The sequence below is a fragment of the Alexandromys fortis genome, unplaced genomic scaffold, assembly GCF_014885135.2.
Source record: "Alexandromys fortis isolate MF-2015 unplaced genomic scaffold, M_Fortis_MF-2015_v1.1 scaffold_141, whole genome shotgun sequence".
Taxonomy (NCBI): Eukaryota; Metazoa; Chordata; class Mammalia; order Rodentia; family Cricetidae; genus Alexandromys; species Alexandromys fortis.
In genome coordinates, this window is record NW_026068060.1 from 3,957,146 (window position 1) to 3,982,972 (window position 25,827).

The window sequence follows — 25,827 nt, forward strand, 5'->3', positions numbered from 1 at the left end:
TATATATCTTTCTCTCTCTCTCTCTCCTTTCCACTCTACCTATCCACTTTCAGAGATTCCTGAGAAGATCCCTAGAGAAGAAACATTTATTGCAATTTTTAAAATACTAATTTTGACACTGTTTTGGCGATCCCTTTTTTTTTTTATGACAGGCTCTCCCCCACAAGAGGGGCAAAGGGTCCTTCAGTATCACAGCAACCTCACAAGAGCCGTCACAATCTTCCCGGAGGTCCAAGATAGCATTACAATCATCAACATGTGTTCATGGAAGAAAAATATAACTATTTCTGAAGGCCTTAGTATGTTCCTAAATTGTTCCATGGTAGAGAGCTGAGCTCTGTATATAACATATTTAGTTGCTTAAGTTTTTATAAATATGCCTTTCATCCTGATCTTGCCATTAATTATAATTTTTATCTATGTTCTTTGTACACCTGAGAGGTGCATGTGTATCTCTGGCGGCCTGATTGTAGAAGTCACTAAGATGCAGATCTAGGATGTCCAAATGTTGTGGCATTCCGAAGGCTTAGAGGAAGCATGTGAGAAGTCTGTGTCAGAGCAGGGGTCAGCACCACAGTGCAGGTTCGGGCTGCTGCGCTGAAGCCCAGCTTGGCAGCTTGTCTTGGGATTCCCTTCAGCGTTCCCTTGTCCGTGTGCAACCTCAGCTCGCGCGGCTCTAGCTTGGACTTTATCTGCATCTGAGATCGAGAAAGGTCAGCCCGCCTTCCCTGTCGAGGCCCCGCCCTGGCTCTCCGGACTTGGTTGGCAGCTCAGGCTCCGCCAGTTCTCGAATCCGCTCGGAAAACCTGCTGTGCCCAAAGTCCCTGGCGTCTGCAGACGAAGTCTGAGAACCCCTCACGCCCCCAAGGGTTCCCGTCGGCCAGCTTCCGGGTGCCCCTGGGGAGACGGACTCTCAGAAGAATGCTGTGGCCACTCTGCTTGGCTGTTAGTCCTACTGAGAGAGGAAAGGAGGGGGTTAGTATGGTTTGGCTTTGGGAATCTGTGTTCCCAAAATCTCCTTGCTTCGGGAGGTGACTAGTCTAAGCAGACCCCTGCTTGGCAGGGGTGGCTCGCGTGTGCGGGTTTCTTTCTTCTTGCGTTGGCAAATAAGTGGATAGATTTAGCCCTCAGACTCAAGAAACTTGTTTAAAATTTCCCACGCCGGAGGCGAGCGCGAGCACGAGCACGTGGGCGACACCCGGGGTTGGGGCTCCCAGCTGGTGTCCCTCGCTGTTAGGGATCGCTCGCGGGAGGGGCTGGCGGGCGGGGTCCAGGTGCCCGGCGTGGGAGCCAAGGAGGCCAGTTCCAGCACAAAGATTAGAAAAACAGGTGGTACGTTGCCTGGCTGACTCAGTCTTTCGGTAAATGAAGCCCTGACAGTTGTGTGCTGAAGACTTAAGGAGGGGCGATCACCTCTGGATCGGGCTTTGACTATATTAAAGGAAGTCTCCAGGAGCTTAGTGGACAGCTGAACTTCTGGGGGATCTTGGAGGGACTTGCTCGGATCCCCTGTACACTTGCTTTGCCGTCATACACTTGCTTTGCCGTCAAGACTTCCATCCTCATTTTGCCCCTTTCCCCTAAGGCAAAATATTACTGTTCCTCTTCAAAGGGGTCCTTGGAGAAAGCCTGGCCTCCACAGACTCCTCCACCAACCCCCACAGACGGTAGGTTCAGGTTTCAGGCCCCAGAGAGGCACTTCCACAGCTTGCGCTTCGTTTGAAGTAGAGATGGGGTGTGAAGCAAAGGCAGGCTGCACAAATCTTGTCCAGAACACAGTCGAGCAGAAAGCCGCTGCTTAGTTTGATTGGTCTCATCCTGAGATCTGTGCAGGTTAGTGGAAAAGAGAGTCACCAAAGACCTTTAACACACACACACACACACACACACTATCACACCACCACACACACAGCATCACACATATCATACAGTAAGAAACTTGAGATTATCTGTTTTTTATGGAATCTTGCATGAGAGCCACAGGACACCTCTACCGCGCTGCTCACTTCCCATTGACAGTGTATCTTGAGATGGAAGATGGTCCCAACCCACCCAGAATCGGGCCTTTAAGTGGCTACAGCCACTGGGGAAATGACTCCGCCTTCTTAATTAAAGCCCTGTTAACTGGTTCCGGTTTTGAAACATCTACACAGTCTTAGTTTAGTCCTTTTTCTTAGTTTAGTTTCTTTTTTCTTTCTCTCCAAACCTCTTTCTAGGTGTCGCTCACCCCAGAACACTCCCATTGTCCAAGGAGCCTAATGCCATTGGGAGACGGGGGACAAGGAGATGACAGATTTCTTCTTATTTTTCAACGAACACTCTTAAAGGTGAGCCGAGTCACCATGGCACACGACTCTCTTCAGAGAATTTATTTTCTAAGAGCCACAAAGAGGAGCAGAGCGCACCGTTCCCGGTGTGCTGCTGACTTCAAACGCATGCGAAACCAAGGATGATATCTGTGAGCTGCATTGTCTTAAGGGAAACTTAACTTTTTTCTTTCTTTCTTTTTTATTTTATTGCGGTCTATTATATTCTTAAAACTGGAGGGTCTCTAAACTACAGTTTTTTTCAGAAACAGATCTTGTGAATTACGTTTGAGAACGGTTGGGAAATGTGTACCTTTCAAGTTCTCTCAGTTAGACTTCCCACTCTGGAAGGAATATTCATGTTGGTCTTTTGTCTCTTGAAATAAAACCCGCAGAGTTGCACAGCGGTTTAGATAACAACGCTGTGAGACGTCTATCAGTACACTAGTTGTTCCAACATTCTGATCTCAAATATCACCTCCTTCTCCCGACAGTCCACTCTGTTTCCCATAGGACACTGCCCAGTAGAGCTAGCTGTCCATCGCATCAGCCACAAACGCGAATCATTTCAAAAAGACGCCCCTTTTTGGAGGAATTAAAGGTAGGTATTTATTTCATCTGGTGAAGAAAAATCACAGTGATGTCAGGGTAAAAAGGCCCAGCGTCGGTCTCCCTCACCGGGTCCTGCAGGCATGAGGGACTCTGCCGTGGGTAAATCCTGGCCACCTTCTCTGGGTTACTGTCGCCTCCCTTCCTGGAGCCGGGGTCAGCCTGCCGCCTCGGAAAGCTCCCAGCCCGAACAAGGCCGCGTGTGTGCAGACACCCTAGTCCAGGGAGCGCGAGTGGCGCACAGTACGCGGAAGGCAGGCCTCGGGGTCGGGAGCTGCGGCGGCAGCGGGGCAGCGGCGACCCCGTTGCCCGGGGCTCATTAGGAGCGGAGCTGCCAGGAGCGTCGTAGGACCCGAGCCGCGAGCCCAAACGCGTGGGGGGTGGCGAAGGGAGCACTCGAGTCACTCAGCCCGATTGGCCAATGAGCGCCGCGCCTTGGGGTGAGTCTGGCCAATAGGAAGAGGGAAGACTCGAGAGTGACATTGGAGAAGGGCGGGAGAAAAGGAGCCTGGGAGCGAAGTTGTAGCTAAACCCGGTAAGCTATAAAGAAGTTACAGGGGGGCGCTTTCGGCTCCCAATTAGGAACAGTACCGGCTCCTAAGCACCACGGAGGAGGAGGACGGCGCGGAAAACACCTCGCCCTTCCCAAGCCCGCGTCCTCCTCCTCCTCCTGCTATCTCCCCTTCCCCTATTCATGTCCTCGGGAAGGCCGCCCAGGCTCACCCTGCAGACTGCGGGTGACAGCGGGGAGGCTGGCGCCGGGGCTCTCCGGGCGCACAGGCATGAGCGCAGTTAGGGGGCGGGAGCCTCGGCAGCCTCGGCGGCGCGCGACAACGGAAGGTAGGTGAAGCCCGAGGCGCCAAGAGCGCCAGGCGATGCCCGCGAGGGGCGGTCGCGCGTGCCACCTGTTAACTCTGCTCCACAGAGCCCGGAGTACGACTGCGGGAGTCCCCTGGGGCTCGATGCGTAAGCGGCACTTCTCGGCACTTCTCGAGGAACCCGTCAGACGTGAGCTCCGCGCGCAAGAGGCAGTCGGGGTGGCGGGCAGTGGAGGAATTCTGTGCGGAGGACTCCCGAGTCCGCGGCCCCTAGAGCTTGGCTTGGGTGCGCGGCCGAGGGCTCCGCAGACGTGCGTTTAGCCGTCGGGGCTATCTCCCAGTAAGAGGCAAGCGAATCTAAGCGTGACTTGCGGGCGACCCGGCTTGGGCCAAAGTCTCCAAGTTTTAAATACCTTGTGTCGCTACGAGCAGAACGTGGGCGCAGAAGCCCTTTGGGGCCGTTTTGCGGAATTGCAGTGGGTTTGAGTCTAGCCGAGCCAAAGATCTCTCATGCTCTGGTGCTTTTGTTTTCATAGTGATCTGAAAGAAGTTACGTGGAATTGCAGTTCTCCACAAAAAACGGCTCCGAACGCCAGAGGGACGAAAAAGCAAACGTCGGGTATTATTATGTCGATTTTCCAAGGACCGGGGTTCTCACCACAGAACCGATGAAAAGGCTGGCTCTTCGGGAGTCCTGCCAGCATTTTATACTTATAAATCAGTAGGATTGCCGGGATTTGCTGTGGACCAGCAACTTTCTTACCCTTAAACACCTCGCGATTTCAAGAAAGTGTGTTTGTTTGCTTCACTTTCCTGATCCTCCCATCATTCCGGTCTCCCCGGAGCCGATTTCAGCCTCTTCGTTCAAAGTTATGTTTCTACCGAGTGTGATCGCTAATTGAAAGTTAACTTTTGGTTTTGGATGAGTCTGTGGAGTTTACGTTGTAAGAAGAAAGGGAGCCCGAGACACGATGAAAGAAAAGTCTAAAAATGCTGCCCGGACGAGGAGGGAGAAAGAAAACAGTGAATTTTATGAACTGGCTAAATTACTGCCTTTACCCTCAGCCATCACCTCGCAGCTGGACAAAGCATCCATAATCAGACTCACGACCAGCTATCTCAAAATGAGAGTGGTTTTCCCAGAAGGTAAGCGGCTGTACCTAGATTGAATTTCAAAGAAGGCGTAAGTCTACCTAGCTAGCAGAGAAATGTACTAGTATTCGCCCTCGCGGGGATATATTCTCTGCAAAGGGAAACTTAACCCTGAGCGGTCAGCGCTAAACGCCCCGTCTTGTCCTTTTTCTAGTCCCTCTCTGTTCCCCATACTTTCCTCTCCAGCCCACACGATATTTTCGGTTGGAAAGCCCAATAGGGCTTTTGTCAACACTTCAGATACTTGGCTCAGTTGAAAGTACTGCTAATCCAAACACGACTTTCCTTTTTATTCCTCTCATCAGAAATGTATCCAGTAGAAAGCAGGAGTATTGCCCTGCTTTTTTTTTTTTTTTTTACTTTTTCTAGGTATAGATTAGACCTATATATGTGGAGCAAGGTGAGCCAGCCAGTTTCTCAAAAAGGATCATAATTCGGCAAGAAGAGCGAGCGGACATAGAAACGAACAGTATGTCCTGACTGGATCAGTCTCTTGACTCTTTATGGTAAATTGACTCTGAGTATTTAAGACGTTCACCAAACTAGTGCTCAGAATACCCAAGTTTCAAGGAAAGCAGAAAGAATGTGCCGAAAAGTATCCTCAGTGTTGGGCTGGCAAAAAGGTCCAGACAAATTCTCAGACGGCCTAGAAGTTAGAATAACGTAACAGCAGATACGATTTCAAATTGGAATTTTAGTGACCCAAATTCACTGTGAGAAGGAAAGCAGCCTTCACAGAACATGGTCGTGTGTGAAAGCATTTCGGCTCACTGGGAAAAGTTATTGCGCACTGGGGAAGGGGCGCTTTGATCTTCCATTTGCTGCTCTTTACTCGCAGCCAAATAACAACCAGAATAGAAAAAATATTTTGTTAGGGGAAGAAGTTTTGAGAATGTAAAAGAATGATTACTAGACAAACAAAACGTCTAGAGAAAGATCTGTGCTTATTTACAAGTGAGAACGTTTGACATGTTGTCTGTTGGTTTTAGGTATTTGAGGGGTGCTGTTTTTGATGGGGAGAGTAGTTATTACTAGGGGACAAAGTTCTCTTCACTTGATCTTTGTTTAAAAGCTTTCAAAAATGCTACAAATTAGTCAGGGCCACATCAAAAGCCTTCTAAGTAGTTGATTTCTACTCTCAACTCCGTTAGTGGTGTTATATAATTAATTCCTTGAACATCTCCTTTCACCCTGAAATCCAAAGAGGAGAGAAATCGTGGTTTATAATACTTAAAAAGTTTTGGGGTTTGTTTTTCAAGGAGAACGGACACACACACACACACACAATCACATTTCACATCCAAATTGTGCTGAGAATTGCAGATGGGAAAATCACCATTGTGCCACACGGCCTTCAGCTTTAAAAAGAGACCTCTTTGTCTTTTATGCTGTCGGCGCCTACTTTATAAAAATAAAGCTGTTTCGAACTCCGCTGGCTGCGCTGTTCCTAACAGGATTATTAGCAGAGATTTGTCAGCTCCTGTGGTCTCAGTGGGCTCCCTTTCTGCGTGATTTCTAGTGGGTCTCCTCAATTATCGGCGCCGACGTCGCTTGCTGTTTGATCAGAAGCAGCATATGGTGCCGCTTGTGGGGCAGCGAATAACCGCGGGAGAAGAATAGAGGGCCGACTTCACCAGCAGTCACTCAACAGAGCCCGGGAACCCACAGGCCAGAGACCTTAGTCTGCTTGGTGCAGACCGTGGAGAGGGCCGGGCTGGGTATTTTTGTTTGTTTTATTTTTGTTTTTAAAAGAAGACTCCTCTTCTGATGACGGTAGCTCTTTAAAATTAAAAATCGCCTTACAAAGAGATAGAAGGACCCAAAGCAAATTCTCGTTATTTTTAAGAGAGCGGCAGGAAAGATTTCCACTGAGGTCTTCTTGGTGACCAGGTCATCCCATTTGGCTACTTTAACCGAAAAATTGTGCTTTCTGTATCCCTCTCTTCCTGAACCCGGGCCCCTCCCACCTCTCCTCTTCTCTACGGGTGAGTGTGAGTTTATGAGGAGGAGGGGATGCACGATGTGTGAACTCTGGGCACATCATTTATTTCTCCAGCTTCTGTGGAGTTCATAACTCACCCGCGGCCTCCACCCGATGAGTTAGCCAGGATCATCAGAACAGCTGGCACCTAGGGATAAGGTTTTAATTTTGAGGTTGTTTGAGCTTCAAAAACCCCAAAGCGAAATACAGCCCCTTAAGATAGCAAAGAAAACAACAAAGGCAAACAATTACAAAACTCAGCAGTTTTCAAAGGAGCAAAATAGTGACAAGCCGCAGAACCAGGCACTACCTGCAGGGGGTGCCAAATTGCACACGGGCCTTTACTTAGGGTTGATTTTAAGCATTGGGAAAACAGAACACTTTTTACCGCTGTAATCTTTTTAGTGATGCTAAATAGAATTTGAAGTTACTTTACACATCTTGAAGCAGTCCTACTACACAGTAGGTTTTCAATAAATTTTTGTTTTAAGAATAAGTACGGCTATTTTTATCATGGTAAATATCCTATCACATATAAGACAGATTTTCTAGGTTGTCTAATCTCAAATGATCACAAATCTGATGGCACAGCCATAGGCACAACGACGTTGTAAAAACTCCTTTTCTCCAAATCACTTTTATACTACTGGGAAGTGCCCAAAGGATACATGGTAAGTTAACAAACAAAAAATTCACCCACATTTCCCTGAATAAAAGGTGGATAGAGAAAACAGGTTATTCCCTGTAACCGCCCCCCTCCAATGAGTGTAGTGACTTTCGTCTGGGTCCATGTTTCAGCATTAATTTGCTTATTCCGAAAAGATGATACTGAACAGTTGAGTACAAAGTGAGAGAGGGAGGAAAGAAGACAATGATTCAGGAATAACTAAGAATTATTCTTAAATTGGGTTTGGTGGTGTACACCTGTAATCCTTGCTCCAAGAGCTGAGGCCCAAACCAGGTGGAGGTGGAGAATAATGAGGAAGGGGGAGGAACAAGCATTAGATCAGCATTAGAGATTTAATCAGAAGAAGATCAAGGCAGGGTACTGCACAATCATTCAACATGGGGGAAGATCATCTGATTAATCATGTTTCATTTGAAAATAGTCTCAAAAAGGAAAACTTAAGGAATGTAGAAAAAATAAATCCTTAATACCATCCAGAAAGATGGTATTAAGGTATTTAAACAAGGGGCTGGAGAGAGGGCTCTGAGGTTAAGCGCTGTTCTTCTAAAGGACCTGGGTTCAATTCTCAGCACCCACGTGGCAACTCACAACTGTCTGTAACTCCAAGATCTGCCACCCACACATAGACATGTGTGTAGGCAAAACATCAGTGCACATAACATAAAATGAAATTTAAAAAGGCATTAAAACAATACCAGCATGGCTTTATGTATGTGCAAAACAGGACAAATTCAACTTTAAAAGAAGTTTTGGCCAGGTGGTGGTTGTGCACACCTTTAATCCCAGCACTCAGGAGGCAGAGGCGGGAGGATCTCTGTGAATTCAAGGGCAGTCTGGTCTACAGAGGGAGCTCCAGGACAGGCTCCAAAAGTTACAGAGAACTTTGACTCAAAAAAACAAACAAACAAACAAACAAAAAATAACATAGTTGTTACCCAGTTCTAAAGTAATTTTGGCTAGGGGCACAGTGTCATGCAGAATAAACTGAAAGATCAGGTATGCTTTCAAATCTCTTTAGAATCTTGGTAATATCAGTAAGATTCATTGTCAATATGTGTATGAAAAATAAAAATAATCACAGAGTTGAAATTCCCAAGACCTACAATATTCATAAAAAACCCTGAAATTCTTAATCATTATATTTTTGAGTATTAAAAAACCCTAAAGAATAAAAAGAAGCCAGTTTCTCACATGGATGTGTGATTTAAGGCTGTTTTTCTTGCTGCCTGGGGAAATGATTGAGTATTGAGTTTCCATGTTTGTTTTCTTACACAAGTTTTTCTCATTTAAAGCCTCCTTTAAGCACAGTTTTTGCTCAAGTCTGGCTTTCTCTGCTGAATTCCATTTTTAATGTTTGTTTTAAGTGAGTGCAGAATTAAACTGTGTGCAAGGCAGACTAGAACTTGTGAACTTGATCAATGGAAAAACAATTTTTAAGGCAATGGATACATCATTAATTAATACCAAACAACGAACACAGCATCATGAGCAATGGTGGGATGCTTTCAACCAGGACACAATCACCCATTCAAAAAAAAAAAAAAGGAAACAACCTTAAATATAGAAGAATTGGTTTATTTCTTGGCGGCGGGCGGCGGGCGTACAGTTCTGGGGAATCTTGCTAGCTTTGAATTTTTACAGTCAGATGCAAGCTTTGAATGCGGACTCCTGGATTCTTGCGATATTCCCTTGTCAGTGTAGGTATTTCTCAAGACAAGGAAACCAACAGTAACAATATCGATAGTTTGGGTGGGGCACTCATTGCCCGCATCTTGGGCCGCCAAGATTTAGGTTAGGATCAGTCCTGCCACTCAGAAAGTGGGAACGGAATGGGAAGAGTGGGCAATTTTTCCTCCCGCAGGTTTGAAACAGATTTGATACTCTGGTGGTTCTGTTTAGACCCCGGGTCGCTTCTTTAAAAAAAAAAAATAGATTTTTAAAACAAAACAAAACATTAATCCAAGTTCCCACTCCCTCCCCTCCTTCCATTCCCTCCCCACACCCTCCCACCCCACCCCGGGTCGCTTTTTATCAGCGACCCTACGGCGCAGGCATTTTCCATCGCAGAAAGCTCGCAGCCCACTATGTCCGCGTGATGTATTGGATTCTCTTTTTGTGACATCTCTCCTTCTAGGGCACAGTTTACAAACCAACCGGATCTTAGGTCCACGGAGAATCGGTCACCCCTAACTTTAGGACAGGCTTTGCTAGACATCAGAGTGTGATACATCCTTTGTTCAGCCAGTACGGTGGTTAAAAGCTCAGCGGAGATAGGGTCCGTGCCCTGTTCGCGGAAGGGCTGGATCCGTAGGTCACCAGGTGCGGAGTCACCCTGCCATGGAGGCGCGGGTCTTTGTGTGGAGATGGCACTGCCAAGCCTCAGGCATTTCCTAAGACTAAAAGCCCTGGATCATCGCGCATGACACCTTCAGCCTACATGCAGGACACTGGTCCCCGGTTTTAAACTAGACCTGGGGAAACCCTGCTACCCCCGAGTGCTTGTAGTGTTCAGTGACGCGCAGCGGGTGCGGTCCGAGTTACACAGCCTGCTTGGCAGCCTCTGTTTCCCAACCGGAAGCATAAACTCCGGGGCGGGATGAAGCACGGAGAACGTGACCAGTGACTGACCTGCAGCCTTGAGTTGAGTTGCGAATCACACACACACACACACACACACACACACACACACGCACGCATGCACGCGCACACACACTACAAGATGCCTGGCACAGCTACTTTGGCTCTGCCCCGGGAGAGGCGGGCACGCAGGGGAAGGGCACCAGTTGTGGGTTCACGCAGAGATACAGGACTGGCCTTGCCGCGGTTGGTCTACTGAGCCTCAGGAGAGCCCCCTCTCCGGCAGTGGCCTGGGTTAATTCCCAACTCCAATGGAGATACAGGTGCGCTCTGGTGTTGGACGAAGTGCTTTGCCCTGGCAGTGCAGGAGGAATTGGTTCTGCCGGGAGCACCAATTCCACAACCTTCTCTACCCCCAGAAAATTCCGTGGCTGAACCGCTCAGAGCCAGAACCCGGAGCGCAAGCCCGGGCAGTGCTTTCAGTCAGGGCTCACAAGTCCTGCAGTGAGGAATAAGTGGTATTTGGGCGGTTTTGACTTTCTTTTTTAACACACTCATCCCAAGTAGCAGCTACTAGTCTCGGGGGACCTGAAGTTAGAAGGAATATGTGAGAGCTTGTCTCACCGCGTCCCCGGTGGTAGACGGTTCATGGGACACTTCCCTATTGCCTCAAAGGCATACTAGGCATTGCATGTGTGTGTGTGGGGGGGGCACATTTCTATGGAGATGCCCTGCTGATGACGAAGGAAAGAAAGAAGGGGCCACTACAACAAGCTCTTCTCTTTCCGGTCGAGCAAAGGCGGTAATGGTGCCTGGCCTGTAATCTGTATTTTGTCAAGGGCATGAAATTCATTCGAAGGAAAAGCCCGATCAATTTATTTTTGCTGCTTGCAATAACACAGCTGGATGATGCTTTGAGCGCGCGCTAGACTGGGGCTCATCATTCATTCACCAAGAACGGGCCTAAATGGTGCCTGTGGGATTAGGTCAATTTTAGTGGATCTACTTCGCCTCATTTGGTTACTAATTGGTTTCTTGTTTTATAAATCGAAATCTCATTTTCAGGAAATTACAAAACCCGCGCAGTCAGTCCATTGAGGTAATCCTTGGGTCAGGGGGTATTTAAATGGAAATGGCTCAACCGCGCACCAAGGGTAAAGCAACAGTGAAACTTGCTTGGGTTTTCACATGAAATGTGAGCTAGCCCTTTAGATTCATAATAGATACATCCCTTCTAATGCTACTTATGTAAATACGATAAACCAGACTTTAAGGGAAGAGAGGGGCCTGAGAGAAGCAAAATTTATCTGCTGAGGTTAATGTGGCATATCTTGGAAATCTTCCAAAATAGATTATGTTTTCCTTTGTCTTCAGCCACTTTAGCTGGGGAAAATCCTTTTGTCTGAAACCTGATTTAGTTATCGCCTCCCTCACAGAGCGCCTTTTCTCCTTTGCAAAAACCCTGTTCCCTCTGCCTCACCGAGTTACAAGGGGATCTTTAGATCTTGTTCTCACTGTAATCCCGCCGCAAAGAGAGCTGGTTCCTCCTCATTTTAAACAGACAATCAAAGGATTTGGGCATTTTCTGCGGTAGGGCAAGAGCAGAAACGAAATCTCAGCCGCCCCCTTGCCAACTGAAACCGGGTGCTGGGGAGATTCATCGAAGGAAAGAGGTGAGAGGGTCCCTGGCAGAACTTTAAGATTTGGGGAAATGGGAACCTTGAACTAGTTTGGGGAGAGGTCCTCCACGCTTAGGAGGGCTAGCTCCTTCCTAGGTGAGATCCACTGGCAGAGCGGGGCAGTTGGTTACTCATAAAACATTAACTCAGCCTCAACCGTGTGACAGGTTTTCTCTGCGGACAAAAAGAGAACTCAGCCTCTGTGAAACCAAGTTTCCTCCCAGGTGTGCGTGTGTGTGTGGGGGGAAGCACAGGCCGGGGAGGGACTCCCTTGTTAGCTCGCACCCGCACCCTCTCGGGCTGCTTATTAACCTGTGGGCAAGTCTTATTTTCCCTTGTAGGCGCATGCTAATGAGGGCACAACCCGACAAAGCAAAACAGGCGCCAAGAGTTAGGAGGCAAGATCTTTTTACACGCCCCCGACAACCCCGCGACCCCACCCGGTGATTTTTTTTCAGGTCTTTAGAGTACCGGGCGGTTCCTGGCGACCCTCAAATTTTTCTATTAAAGACGTTTGTTTGCCTAAAATGCCGTTTTGCTAGCTTGTGGGGCTTAGAGAGCTAGTCTCAGACAACCGCAGCCTCAGCCCACTGGAGGACCAGTGGGAATGTCCTGTCCTCTGATCTCACGAAGCTTCTGGTTTTGAGGAGTCTGAGGGGCCCAAGGTTGACGCCACTCAAGTCCTCGGAACTCTCAGCAAGGAAGGACCTTTCTCTTTTCCTTAGATGTGTCCAACTCCTTCACCGGGCCAAAACTCAAGAGGATGAGGGGAGTAGAGGGAAGGGGAGGGGGGATGGCAAAATCGAAGGGATTTGTATAGGTGACTGTGACAGCCCCCCCCCCCTTTCCTGGTCCACGAGAATGACTGGGGCTAGGATCACAGAGTCACTTGGGGAGGGAAACCAGACGTGCTGGAGCGTCAGGGAGGATCACACTGCGCTATCAACGGAGGGAGGCAGCCGCAGGAGTGGAGCCGCAATATTTGCAGAGCAGTGCGGAAATCGTTAGATTTATTTAGGTGTGCAAACACCCAGAAAGACCCCATTTGAGCCTGAGGGGCGCTTGCCATTACTTGTTGTCAGGGTTTTGATCACTCGCTTAGGAAGCAGGTCCTAGCTAACACCTTCAAAAAAGTCTAACCGGATATTTTAGTGTGAAAAACTCTTCCCCTTTCCATATTATAATTCAAGCATGTTTGTTACGTGTCAAACAAATAAGTTTCAAAGTATTTGTTTCTAACGAAAAGGTCACCTTAACAAAAAAAAAAAACGATTAAGTCTTGTTCGTGATGTAAAAAACGAAAGGATTTAACTACTGAAGTAATTTCATCAGCAACATGTAGAAGATACTCATAAATAGTTGAACACGCCTATGCATCTTTTTATTTTTATTTCATTCTCAATACGGGTAGAGACCATATTTTATACTGATATATGGGGATTCTTAAATAAATATTTCTTAAAGCATATTCAAAAAAGTTGGTGTCAAAGGCTTGAAAAGTTGACACGCTAAAACAAAGGGGAGGAATGGCCTGTCTTTGTTGACAAGTGGGGAAACTGATTCTAAGTCCAGAAGAGAGTGAAAATGGTGCCGAATGGCTGGCATCTCAAGGTAATTGACTGCAAAAAAAGTAGGTGGTGGTTTTTGTGGGGAGGGGAAATAAGGATGAGGAGGATAAAGCAGGGTCTAGAGATGCTGGTGAAAGTGAAGTTGGAAGTCAACCCCAAATAGGGGTTTCTCTAAGAATATTCAGGTCAGGCTGAGGGAAACCAGCGTCCAGAAAGCCCGGGGAATCAATCAGAAAGGCCACCAGGGACTGAGCCTATATGGCCGGTGGCCTCTGGCTTCTTTGAGTGCCATTTGCGTTGGTCTCAGGTTGCTTATAAGGACAAGGATGAAAACTTGGGAAAAGAAATACTCTTCCCACCAGAAAACAGGAACCCATTCCGAAGATAGTGCTGGAATTATCCAGGGCTGAGGCCTCTAGAACTCCTGCGGGACAGGAGCTGCCTGCTGACCTAGCCTTCCACCCTCCAGATCGCATCTGGAAATCAGCGGTGGTAGCCCGCGCTACTCCCGCTCCCCGAGTGACAGAAACCGTAATCGCATTCTAGCCCCCGACTGTCTTTCACTGAAGATTGTGTATCTCCACAGGGCTTGGCGAGGCGTGGGGCCACACCAGTCGAACCAGTCCCTTGGACAACGTTGGTCGAGAACTCGGCTCTCATCTACTACAGGTATAGACGCCAGGACTACCGGCCGCCTGGGCACCACCCGGGCTTTTGTTTTCTGGGGGAGAGGGGGAGGTAAATAAGAGGGAGGGAGTCCCAATAGTTAGTTCCCCTTAGATCTGAGTTCTTAATCTAGCTGGGTGCGGTTGGACCAGTGGTGCCTGAAAGGTTGAAGGGAAGGCAAAGTGACTACCAAGGTAGCAAATCAGCCTGGCAAGGCCCCAGGAGGGCTCCATCCAAGTGAGGGAGTTCCGTTTGTCGCTTTTCGCCTAAGAAAACTGTAACACACTACACCAGGCCTGGGACACAGGACTGAAGAAGCGTCTGAAATGAAGAATTTGCAAAGGAAATAACCAGAATCTGCTGCAAATGCCCTCAGTGCTTTAAGCCGGCACATTCCGGATCCAGCTGCGTCTGCAACTCATTTCGTCTCTTCCCGGTAGTTCCCAGGCATACCCCCTTTGTCAGTGCCCCTCACTCCAGGCTAGTCCAAGCTCTGTGCAAACCCAACAACAACACACATACGCACCCCCAGTAATGAGTTTAAACAATGTGAGGTGGCCATTACCTTGCTATTTGCAGTGCAGAGGGTTTTTAACTGCCTATTGGCCGCTTAAGTTGCAGAGCAAATATTTTAAATAATAAAACTCCCAGTGGCATTTTTAGGACTGACACTTGCCCTCAACCTGCACCCTCTACTATTATTCGGGTCCACTAGGGTCTCCTAGCGTAGTATCCTGGAACCTAAGAAGCCTAGGAAGCAGTCAACAGGAACAGAGTCCTGAGGCTGAGTCCTTCATTTCCCAGTGCTGCTTCCCCTCTCCTTCCTAGAGGCAAGATGTTTCAGTCAAGTAAAAACTGAACAAAGAGAGGGCTCGGGTGAGTATTTCCCTACTGATCTGACTTCCGCTTTGAATTTATCTAGAAAAGCCCATAGCTCCCTTTGCTGAAACATCTTACCTCAGATGAAGTCTCTTCTAGTTCCTGTATATTTTTTCCCCTAGCAGTGTGAGCAAGAAAACAAAAACCCAAACAGCTTTTTCCTTCATACTTTTCTAGGGGTTTCTTTCCTTTCACTAGACTTCTGGCAGTTCTTTAACACTCTGAAGTTCAGGGGTCCTTCACTCCCCTCTCCCTTGGCTCCCATTTCCCTCCAGTCTGATCCCCCCCCCCCCACAGAGCCCTACACAGGCTCCACTTGTCCTGATGTCAAGGACTTTCCTGAACTAATTCAGCTAGCAGACACAGTGATGTGCCCCACGAAAAGCCCTGCCTTCCTGATGTTTTCATTCTTAGGCATGCCCTGGTGTTGCTGGTGGTATGGTATTCAGAGCAAAATCAGAAAGGGAGAGAGGAGGCCTCCTTTCTGAATTGAAATGGGCCAAGTTAGAGACGATTTGGTGAAAAAGAGTCATTTGGGCAAAGAAGGAGGTGACATTAGTGACAGCACTCTCTTCTTTCCTGTGGTCCAACAACAATTTCCCCAATTTATCTTCTCTTCCTCTTCTTCTTCTTCTTCTTCTTCTTCTTCTTCTTCTTCTTCTTCTTCTTCTGTCATACTATTGCCTGTGATGTCATTTGGAAAAGTCCTAACTCCTTTCTCCTCTCATAGCTCCAAAGACTCTGCAAGACATAAACCAATACTTGTCACCTGAACTGTTTAGTTCCTGTGACCCAAGCTGGTCTTTAGACCACCATCTGGACTCCTTTTTGTCTCCTGCTACCACCTAGACATTCAAGACAAGAATGTATTATCTCCCTTCTCAGATTTCTACTTACACAACATCTTGCTTTCCAGTTGGAGAGATGACACAGGCTCACAACAAAATCTCAGTTTCTCTGTGTTTCCACTCTTCTGCATAACCTTCTTATTGAAGCCAGGAAATCAACCTTACTTTCTCTTTCTGTCAGCAAGTTAATATAAAATTTGCATTCAGTGCCACCCTTAAATTAGACTCTCCCCTTTGTTAGATGTGATTTCAGGCCGATAGCTACATGGACTTCTTATCCTGATTCATGCAGAACATTCTGCCAGGGAACAAGAACACACAAAAATATATTATTCTTGCTTAGAATTACTTTTGGAAACATAACGATTGCAGAGCGATTACAGGGTCCCCAAAAAGACATTCCAAACTTCAAAAATCCACTGAGTATGTGCTTATGTAGCCCCATCTCACACCAGCCTCACCAGCTCTTAACACATCAGACTAACCCTTCCCTTCCCTCAGTCTCTGTCTTTACTACATCGTTTCTTCTACTTGAGGTGTTCTTTTCTTCAGTCCTTCCTTCAAGTTCTTTGAGGCCTCTGCAACGCATAGTTACTGGGTCTCTTGCCTATTAATCTCTATCTACTTAATTTTGTGGTCAACACATTCATCTTCAGGCTGGTTGTCCCTTTGAGCTCCTTAAGAGGAGTTGGGTTTATCATAGGTCTCCATTAGCTCATCCACAGAGATGAAGGGACAGGGAAAGTCTCCAAAGTTTCTTTACAATGAGACTGTCAGCTTGATGCATCCGTGTAAACAAACAGGAACATACACAGTGTCACACTACTTTACAACTGATTGCTCAGAAAAGCCTCTCATCCCTTAAATCTCCCTCTCCTGACTCTGAAAGAGTCTTGGCCAGCTTCCTTCAGTCTATAACTTCAAATTGCCAGTTCTCCCATGTCAACCAGTGTCTGCTGTTCTGGATCTTTCTTAAGTCAAGCTATTTCTCTCTTCACAGTTGATCACTGCCACTATGGAACCCTTCAGTATTAAGAGAGGTTCTTACTGGCACCACTGTCCTTGAAGGCCTAACCTACCTCCTGTTCATGTTGAAGACTGTGATCCCATTCCCCACATAGACTTTTGCGAGCCACAGATTTTTTTCTCATTTGAGTGGATCTTGAGTCTTTATAGGACATTAGCCTTGTCCATAGCCTCACTCTGACCGCCAATGCTGTCAGGGTGCTGCTCTTACAGACTTGGGAAGTTCAAGAAAGGAGATTCTTGTGGTTATTCTGTGTCCTGTTTCTGGACAGTCTGTCACAGCCTCACCTTTCTGCACTGCCTGTGTCTAACTTCTGTTTTCCTTGCTTCGTTTCTCAGATCTCTCACTCTATTTCTGCCTCCCCAGACTCTGGATGGCTTCATCTTCGTGGTGGCCCCAGATGGAAAGATCATGTACATTTCTGAGACAGCATCAGTTCACCTGGGCCTTTCTCAGGTAGGTGAGTGGTTCGTCCTTCCAGGCTGCGGTGTTCACAGCTGGAGTTGTGGGGAGAGCTTCCCAACCATTTCATATCTGCATTTGGGCACTGGAAACCTCTCAGGTGACAGAGGGACTCAGTCACCTCCTACCTGGATTTCCCTTCTCCTTTAGCTTGCTACTGCAGGCTTAAATAATTGCTACTGTTTAGAATTCTTACCATAAGCCAGACATGGTGGGAGGAGTTTCCACACAAATGTCCCAAGGGGTGTGACCGTGACTGCCATTGTTTTCACTACTACTGACATGTATGATTATTTTACAGGTGAGGAAGCTGAGAGTTAGATAAGGTACATCAAGTAGCAAGCAGCAGAGCCTATTCCATCTTTATGGCCCTAGAGACCCCCCCATGCAAGTTTTCAGCTTCTTCTGGGGGCATTGTATAACTGCAGAGATGGTGACCCCTCCTCTTTACAGGTGGAGCTGACTGGGAACAGCATCTACGAATACATCCACCCAGCTGACCATGACGAGATGACAGCGGTGCTCACGGCTCACCAGCCATACCACTCTCATTTCGTCCAGGGTAAGGTAGACAGGCCTTGCCACCGCAAGTGCTCATGCCAGTCAGCTTGGGGGCTTGCCACCAGTTAGTCTTGGCTGGGATACTGCTTCTTTTGGCTGCCTGTCTCTCATCCTGAGACTTCCTCTTCTTTCTCACAGAGTATGAGATTGAACGCTCCTTCTTTCTGAGGATGAAGTGTGTTTTAGCCAAGCGGAACGCTGGCCTCACTTGCGGTGGCTACAAGGTGTGTGGTTGAGTTGGAAGGTCTACTCTGAGGGTGGCCAGGCAGCTTCTGGGGCAAGGGAGGTTGGTTCCTGCCCCAGGAACCACACTTGTGGGCCACACTTAGAGCGCAGACCTGAAAGGTCATTAAACGTTGTGGGTACCTGAGGGACACTTAAAAGACTAAGTCAGGATACTGGGCTGTTCTTAGAGAGGAGCCTGGGGAACTATAAAGCTTCTGAGCCCTTCAGTCATTCATCTCTCAGGGAGTGAAGGACTAAAACCTTAGCTGCAAGCTGGGGTTCTTTAGCTGAATGCCACCATCAATGGAGAGCAGGCTCCCTGCCCCAATTCATGTGGATTTGGTGGGAACCAACCATTTGCATCTCTCTCTTCATTTTCTTTCTTTTACGGGCTCCCAAGTGAATTCACCGTGGCTGTGCGGTCACTCGTTTGGGGGCACCTTATGGTTTGTGGCCAAGTAGAATCTTAACGTGTTTCAACTCCTCTGCTTCCTTTAGGGAGCTCTTCCCGACCTCTGCTGAGTCTCGCCCCTCCCCCTCCATCACAGGTCATTCACTGTAGCGGCTACCTGAAGATCCGCCAGTACAGCCTGGATATGTCGCCCTTCGATGGGTGCTACCAGAATGTGGGCTTGGTGGCTGTGGGTCACTCCCTGCCTCCGAGCGCTGTCACAGAAATCAAACTACACAGCAACATGTTCATGTTCCGAGCCAGTCTGGACATGAAGCTTATTTTCCTGGACTCCAGGTGGGTGGGCAGTCGAGAAAGGGACTCTAAAGAACGACAGTGTTTAGAGAGGGAGAGCCTTCCCTTGATCTTACTAGCCCAAGAAATGGGGCCGAGAACACAGGTGATGAAAAGTCCTACATTCATCCCTAGGGATTTTTTCCCCCAGGGTGGCGGAGCTGACTGGGTATGAACCTCAGGACTTGATTGAGAAGACCCTATACCATCACGTGCATGGCTGTGACACCTTCCACCTACGCTGCGCGCATCACTTACGTAAGATCCCACCCTACTCTCAAGGGAGTGGCTGAGCTGGAGGCCTGAAGTCCAAGCAAATTGCTGGGGGTTCTCCCCTAGAGGGGTAGGGGGAGTAGGAGAGACTCAGAAAGGGACTGCTGCCACCCGTCTTAGCTGCTAATACTAACGGAGTGGGAGGGGGTGCGTTCCCCCAGTGGGGACTCATTCTTCACCTGCAAACATCACTAAAGATGAGAACTGTTTAAACAACTAGGCTACTTTCCTCATCCAGCATTAACTCACCTAGCTTTTGAGACAGCTTTGCTGGGAGCTTAATCTCCCAGGATTGAGGATTTAGAGCTGGACTTGCCCTTCTGCAGCAGGAAAAGTCAGTCTGGGAAAACCTCTAACTTTTTAGTGTTTTCCCCAGTGCTAGGGAGCCCCAGGAGGGCCCACACCAATCATTAGCATATAATAGGTAGCTATTGGTGGGGCGGGGGAGGGTCGATTCAGTTTAACAGGCCAGTCATTTGATTGGGAATTTGCCCATCTTCTCTCCCACTTGCACTGGCGCAGTTGGTATGGCAATGAGGGGATTTATACTCAAACCACCCAGCACTTGGGACCTGTCCAGGACAGGCCCACATCTACTTCTGTCTTTCTAGTGTTGGTGAAGGGACAAGTGACCACCAAGTACTACAGATTCTTGGCGAAGCACGGCGGTTGGGTCTGGGTGCAGAGTTACGCCACCATCGTTCACAACAGCCGCTCCTCGAGGCCGCACTGCATCGTCAGCGTCAATTACGTTCTCACGTGAGTGCTTGAGTGTCAGCCAGAGACCACCTTCTCCAACTGTATTTTGTGTGCACGGTCAGGCTCCGGTCTCCCAGGAGAGGCGGGTTGATGCAGGTCGGGGATTTTGAAGGCTCTCTTCGTCGTTTTCTAGGAAAAGATTTAGGAGTTTTCGCAATACTGTCCACATTTGCTCTCTCTTCTCTCTTAACCTTTCAAGCGAACCCTGTATTAAAAAAAAAGAGAGAGGAGAAGGGGGAAAGATCCGACCTACGGGGCCATTTACTATTAAGAAACTGGCCATCTGTTTCACTTTTTCAGACCTCGGGTTTGAAGTTCTTAATTTTAAACAGAGTCTGCAACCAAAGGTAGAATTCTGAAGGAGCATTTCTTTTCTTGAACCACAAAAGCGGCCTGAGTGACCAGCAGAGGAAAACTTTAACCTCTAGAAAGCAAAGGCTATGTGTTAGGCAACAAGAATTTGTGGGTGCTAGATTGAAACATCTTCGCTGGATCTGCGGGGCGAGACAGACAGGGCAGCTGCTGCAGCTGCATTGGAATCTTGTTCTTTCCTGAAACAAGCCTTGCAGCTGATCCCGTGGTCTGGTACGCGCCTGTTGAAGAAGCACACTCTGTGCAGGGTTTACAAAAATCAAGTTGCATAGGGCTGAAGTCTTTATAAAGAAATCTTTTGTGTGTGCATTTATTAGTTTCTTAAAGGGGTTGAAAACTTGTGATGTTAGGGGACCTCAGAAATTCTTTACTTTGGAAGTATTGACACACCAGACACTTAGTGGAAATGCTATTTTGTCATTAGGGACGTTGGTTAAAGGATGCTCTTTGGAATAGAGTATAAAGTACAAGATGAGGTTTGTAGTAATTCCACATTGCTTTCCATTGTCAGATAAAAATGTAGTGGCTGGAAACACGCTTAGCAGTAACACTCAGTGCTTTGTTTAATAAAAAAATTGGTAGATTCAAAAAATAAATTTAAATAAGGATTGCTTGTTTAAAAATAATAGGTAGCTGTGTTTGAACTCAAAGACCAGCAGTGGCCGTGGCCTTTCCCTGGGTAAAGATGCTTAGGTCTATTATAAACTTATACATGCAGATGTGTGTTTGGGCTTGTAAGTTCATGTATACATATGTGTTATTTATACAAATGTGTTATTTATTAAAAATCTATGGTAGGTTTAAAAACAGGTAGTTATTAAGAATATTTTAATTGCTTACTCTTTAGTAAACCATATTAAAAGAAAGATTTGACTTTTGTAATAGCATAGAGGTAGTGTATTTTAATACAGACTAAAAACATACCATTATTTTGAGTATCATGAAACAATCCATAAATCCAATGTTTTTCATATTATTAAAATAAACATGAGAAATTGGCAAGGCATAATTATACATACCCATGAAGCAGAGGTATTGATGGGTGAAAAATTATGTTTGCTTAACATGGAAAAGAAAGGAACATTTTTAAAGAAGGTGCTTTGTGTGTCTGAGCCATTGCAAGCATTTTATGTAACCTCTGTTCTCTGGCGGTGCCTGTAGTTAGTTCTTTATCAAACAACCGGGTATATAGTGACTCGCCGCCCCCCTACAAATGATCTGAATGAAAGTTTGACCTCCCAATGGGTAAGCTTAATTTGTTTGGAGTAATTTTGAAATATTCTGTTTTGCTTTTCAGTAGGTGAGTGTTCTTTTTCCTTCTGTTGTCTGCATCTTTCTTTACACGCTTCTTGAGAGCTGTCAAATTAGACTTTTAACTTTACATCTGATTAAAAAGGAAGTAATGGGAGAAATGCATGATTTATGCAAGGAAAACTAGCATGGCACACATTTACTGAATGTAATGCACCCCAGCTGAAAATAGAAGCACACACAAAGAAGCATATATGCACAGGCACACAAGATGGGAAGCTGATGTTGGTTACTCTTTTTATGAGTCTAAGCTCCAATTCTTTGTATAGAAAGTCTCAGAACAATTTTTAGAGTTGCAAATTTGGAAACTGTTTCAGATGAAATGTCATCATTTGGCTCTGTGTGTGTTGACAGAATTTCCATAACGAACAGGTTGCCATTCCTTTGATGTGTGTATCACACATCTGGCTGGAAGTTACTAATTTACATTGTCTTAACAAATGAACCACAGGCTTATTGATTCTCTATGGTAGTAGTGAATAGCCCCATTTGTTTGGGGGCTACTTGATGCAGACAGAGAATGGTAAGTGAATCCTTTGCGAATATACCACCTCAACAATGCCCTTGAATACGAAGCAAGCCCCCAGATAACCTGACAGTCCAGATGTTTTCCAAATGTAAACTTTTATATAATGTACACTTTGAAGTGATTTTCATGGCATGAAAGTAGAGGAAAATTTTAAGTAATCAATGATCAAATGAGAGTGTGGTGTTTGGTAGAAGCTATGTTCATGAGAAGTTTATTTTTTTAATTTTCTGATGGGAAACATATTGTTTAAATACACTTAGGAAAAAAATCAGTCATTATTATCTAATAAAAGCAACAATGAACAGAAATCTCCTAAACCTTGCCTTAATGAGTAGCTGCAGCAGTGCATGTAGGGAAAGTAGGATGCTTTTAGAGCAGGTGATGCTCTTTACCTTGTGCCTTCCTGACTTCAATATTAGCACTCAATTTTGCAAATCGGGAGAAAAAAAATGCAAAGACATCAGAGCATAACGAACCCTAGCTTCTTTGGTGTCTGTGGTTCAATGTAACACCTACTTTTTTTTTTTTTGTAATATCCCTCCATCACAAGAAAACAAAACCATGACTGTTTATTATTTTCTGTAAGACATGCATAATTAGAGAGAGTTTTCTTATACATTGAGTGCTCCCGGGTTTTAAAATGTGAATTAAATGTGAGAGACACCTGTCCTTAGTATTAAGAGCATAGATACATTGAGAATGTAACTAACCACAGTGACTGTTAGGGAGAGGCCTGGGAGTGGAAAATACAAAAGGAAAGCACATTGTAAGAAGACTGGAGTCTGGAATTCATATGTACTTCATTTTAATTGGTAGTAGTAATTATTCATAGCTAGTTCAGATGGAAAACATTAGTATTTAATGCAAAGAAAATTGAAAATGTGAAACACCCAATAAACTATGAAACGTAATTTAAAAGAAAATGGAAAATGCTGGATCTCTTTATGATTATAGACACTGTACATTTTAAAATTAAGAAATACTCTTCTGCTTTTAAGATAAATTAATGAGGTTCAACTATCATTTAAAATATCCACATTGTTTTCAGACCTCTATGTTGAAAGAATAGTACACTGTTGCTATTTCCCACATTTCTTTTATGTCCCTCCATGGCTGTATGTGGTTGATTTTTATGAGTATATTTTTTATTAAATAATTTCAAATAAAATTATGGACATTGTGGTTATTGCATCCTAAATGTCCTGCCTAGCTACTGTACATGATGACACATTTATAGTATTCTGAATTACTGCCTATAGAAGCTAGTGAAGGTATGGATTAACCTTAGTTTATATGTGCCATGAAAATCAGTCTACCACCAATATCTATCAAGTGTTCCTTGATGGGTGACCTTAGCAAGGCTGATAGACAGTGTTTGCAGTGTTTGCGATGGCTTCTATAACCCTAAAGTCTAGCATATTTTAAACTTGATTTCTAATAAAAATTATCGACCAATACTATTGTGATATTGTGCTTGGAAAAGAAAAAGAAATATTAGATTTTGAATGATCTGATTAATATTTTCAGCCTTTTTTTCTGGTAAAAAGCTTGCCTCTGCTTGTTTACTAAGTTTAGAATTTAGAACACTGCTTTTAGTGGAAAATCTCAAGTGTTGTTGTCGGGTGGTTTATAGATCACATAGAAGGAAGTAGTTTTCTCTGTAAAAACTTCAATTTTTATGTTACTAAAAACAACAAATGGAGACCATCCAGATTTGTGGCTATCTTCTAAGTATCTCCATGAATTTGTAGAAAAGTTGATCAATGCTGAAGGAGAGATACTTAACATCAGAGAAAAATGTGCTCCGCATCATAATAAACACAGATTCCAGGCCTCTAGTTCTTGTTTGCACGCTGTTCTCAGTTAAATATTCTGAGAAGCCTTATAATTTTCATAATTAAAAATATTTAAAAATGTAGCATATTTGGTGAGTAGAAAACTTTATATACCCTTGCTTTAACCAGTGAATGTTGAAACACTTTTGAATTCATTTGTTCTTCCAGATAGGTTAATGGTGCCCAATTAATTTTAGTGTTAAGATTTAATTTTTTAAAAAATTTTTTAAGAACCAATGCTATTTCTACTGCTAGTAAGATTTAGGAAATACATTTTAAAACTTGGTAAACAATATGTAATCATCAAAACCACTCCTCTTCTGTGATGCAGATGGAGGAAGGCCCTGTTGACTTACTGACCTATAGTAAATAGCAAACAGACCCCTCTTATGCCACAGATCTGTGGAGCACTTTTTGATGACTCAAAACTAACTGTGCACAACATTTACCTATAAAATAGAGTCCATCCCTAAATGTATTTAATCTATCACAATTATATTGAGCATAAATATTATCAGCAGATGATCCTTTATGTACTTTAATAGTTATAGAGACAGATTGAAGGCACAGTAGTATCAATAGTAATTTGTACCTACCAAACCCTCTATTGAAAAGAAGCCATAAGAAAGCATCAGAGCTGTGAGGTTTAGTCTCCTTCTTATGTACACAGCACTAATATTCACTTTAATTTTAATCTTCCTAAAATTTTCTAATATACCTTCATTAAAATTATCTTTTTGTTTCTTTGATTTTCTTTTTCTTTCAAGACAGCGTTTCTCTGTGTAGCCCTGACTGTCCTGGAACTTGCTCTGTAGACGAGGCTGATCTCAAACTTAGAGGTCTGCCTACCTTTGCCTCTAGAGTGCTGGGATTAAAGGTGTGCCATCACACCCAGCTATTTTTTCCCCTTTGAAAAGGTCTTACTGAGTAGCCCTCAAATTCCTAATTCTTCTATTTCTAAATTATGAATGCTGAGATGTAAATATGCTGTATTTGCTTTGAACTCATCTTTTATAAACTTGAAAATTTAGTCTTCTCTAAAGAAACTCTGAACATACATTTCTTTCAAAACATGTCTTAGTTGCTCCTTTTTTTTTTCTTGAGAGTTCTGTTTAGTGGTTAGATAAGAAGTCTAACTTCTCTTTTGCTGAATGAGAAAACTGAGGCTCACACAGGATAAATGATAGAGCCAAGGATTAATTTTTAATCTTTAAAATTATTATTATTTTATTATCAAACACCATGCACATGCAGTACCAATGGGGGCCAGAAGAGGGCATTGTTTTTCCTGGGACTGTAGTTGCAGCAGATTCTGAGCTGTTATGTGGGTGCTGGAAATCAAACCCAGTTCTTCTCTTTTCTTTGGTTATTTTCACCCCATCTACCAACTCCTCCCAAGTCTACCCTTTCTCCCTTGACTTCCCTATCCACCGAAAGTCCGTTTTTTTTTTTATTTGTCCAGGTATTTATTTATTTATTTATTATAGATTTCTGTCTCTTCCCTGCCACCGCCTCCCATTTCCCTCCACCTCCCTCAATAAAGTCCCCCCTCCCTCGTCAGCCCAAAGAGTAATCAGGGTTCCCTGCTCTGTGGGAAGTCCAAGGACCACCCACCTCCATCCAGGTCTAGTAAGGTGAGCATCCAAACTGCCTAGGCTCCCACAAAGCCAGTATGTGCAGTAGGATCAAAAACCCATTGCCATTGTTCTTGAGTTCTCAGTAGTCCTCATTGTCTGCTATGTTCAGCAAGTCCGGTTTTATTTCAGGCCTTTTCAGACCCAGGCCAGCTGGCCTTGGTGAGTTCCCGATAGAACATCCCCACTGTCTCAGTGTGTGGGTGCACCCCTAGCGGTCCTGAGTTCCTTGCTCATGCTCTCTCTCCTTCTGCTCCTGATGTGGACCTTGAGATTTCTGTCTGGTGCTCCAATGTGGGTCTTTGACTCTGCCTCCTTTCACC

At 45.3% G+C, this 25,827-nt stretch overlaps 1 protein-coding gene across 1 annotated transcript in view; it reads left to right on the top strand.

Moving 5' to 3' along the window:
- The first annotated feature begins 4,704 nt into the window (after window positions 1-4,704).
- Sim1 (SIM bHLH transcription factor 1) overlaps window positions 4,705-25,827 on the top strand; it is a 63,186-nt gene continuing 42,063 nt past the window's right edge. The window contains exons 1-8 of the mRNA XM_050120162.1: window positions 4,705-4,879; window positions 13,965-14,047; window positions 17,165-17,254; window positions 17,714-17,822; window positions 17,960-18,045; window positions 18,595-18,794; window positions 18,943-19,049; window positions 19,676-19,823. Coding sequence (XP_049976119.1) covers window positions 4,705-4,879; window positions 13,965-14,047; window positions 17,165-17,254; window positions 17,714-17,822; window positions 17,960-18,045; window positions 18,595-18,794; window positions 18,943-19,049; window positions 19,676-19,823 — 998 coding nt within the window. The remainder of the gene's footprint in view (window positions 4,880-13,964; window positions 14,048-17,164; window positions 17,255-17,713; window positions 17,823-17,959; window positions 18,046-18,594; window positions 18,795-18,942; window positions 19,050-19,675; window positions 19,824-25,827) is intronic.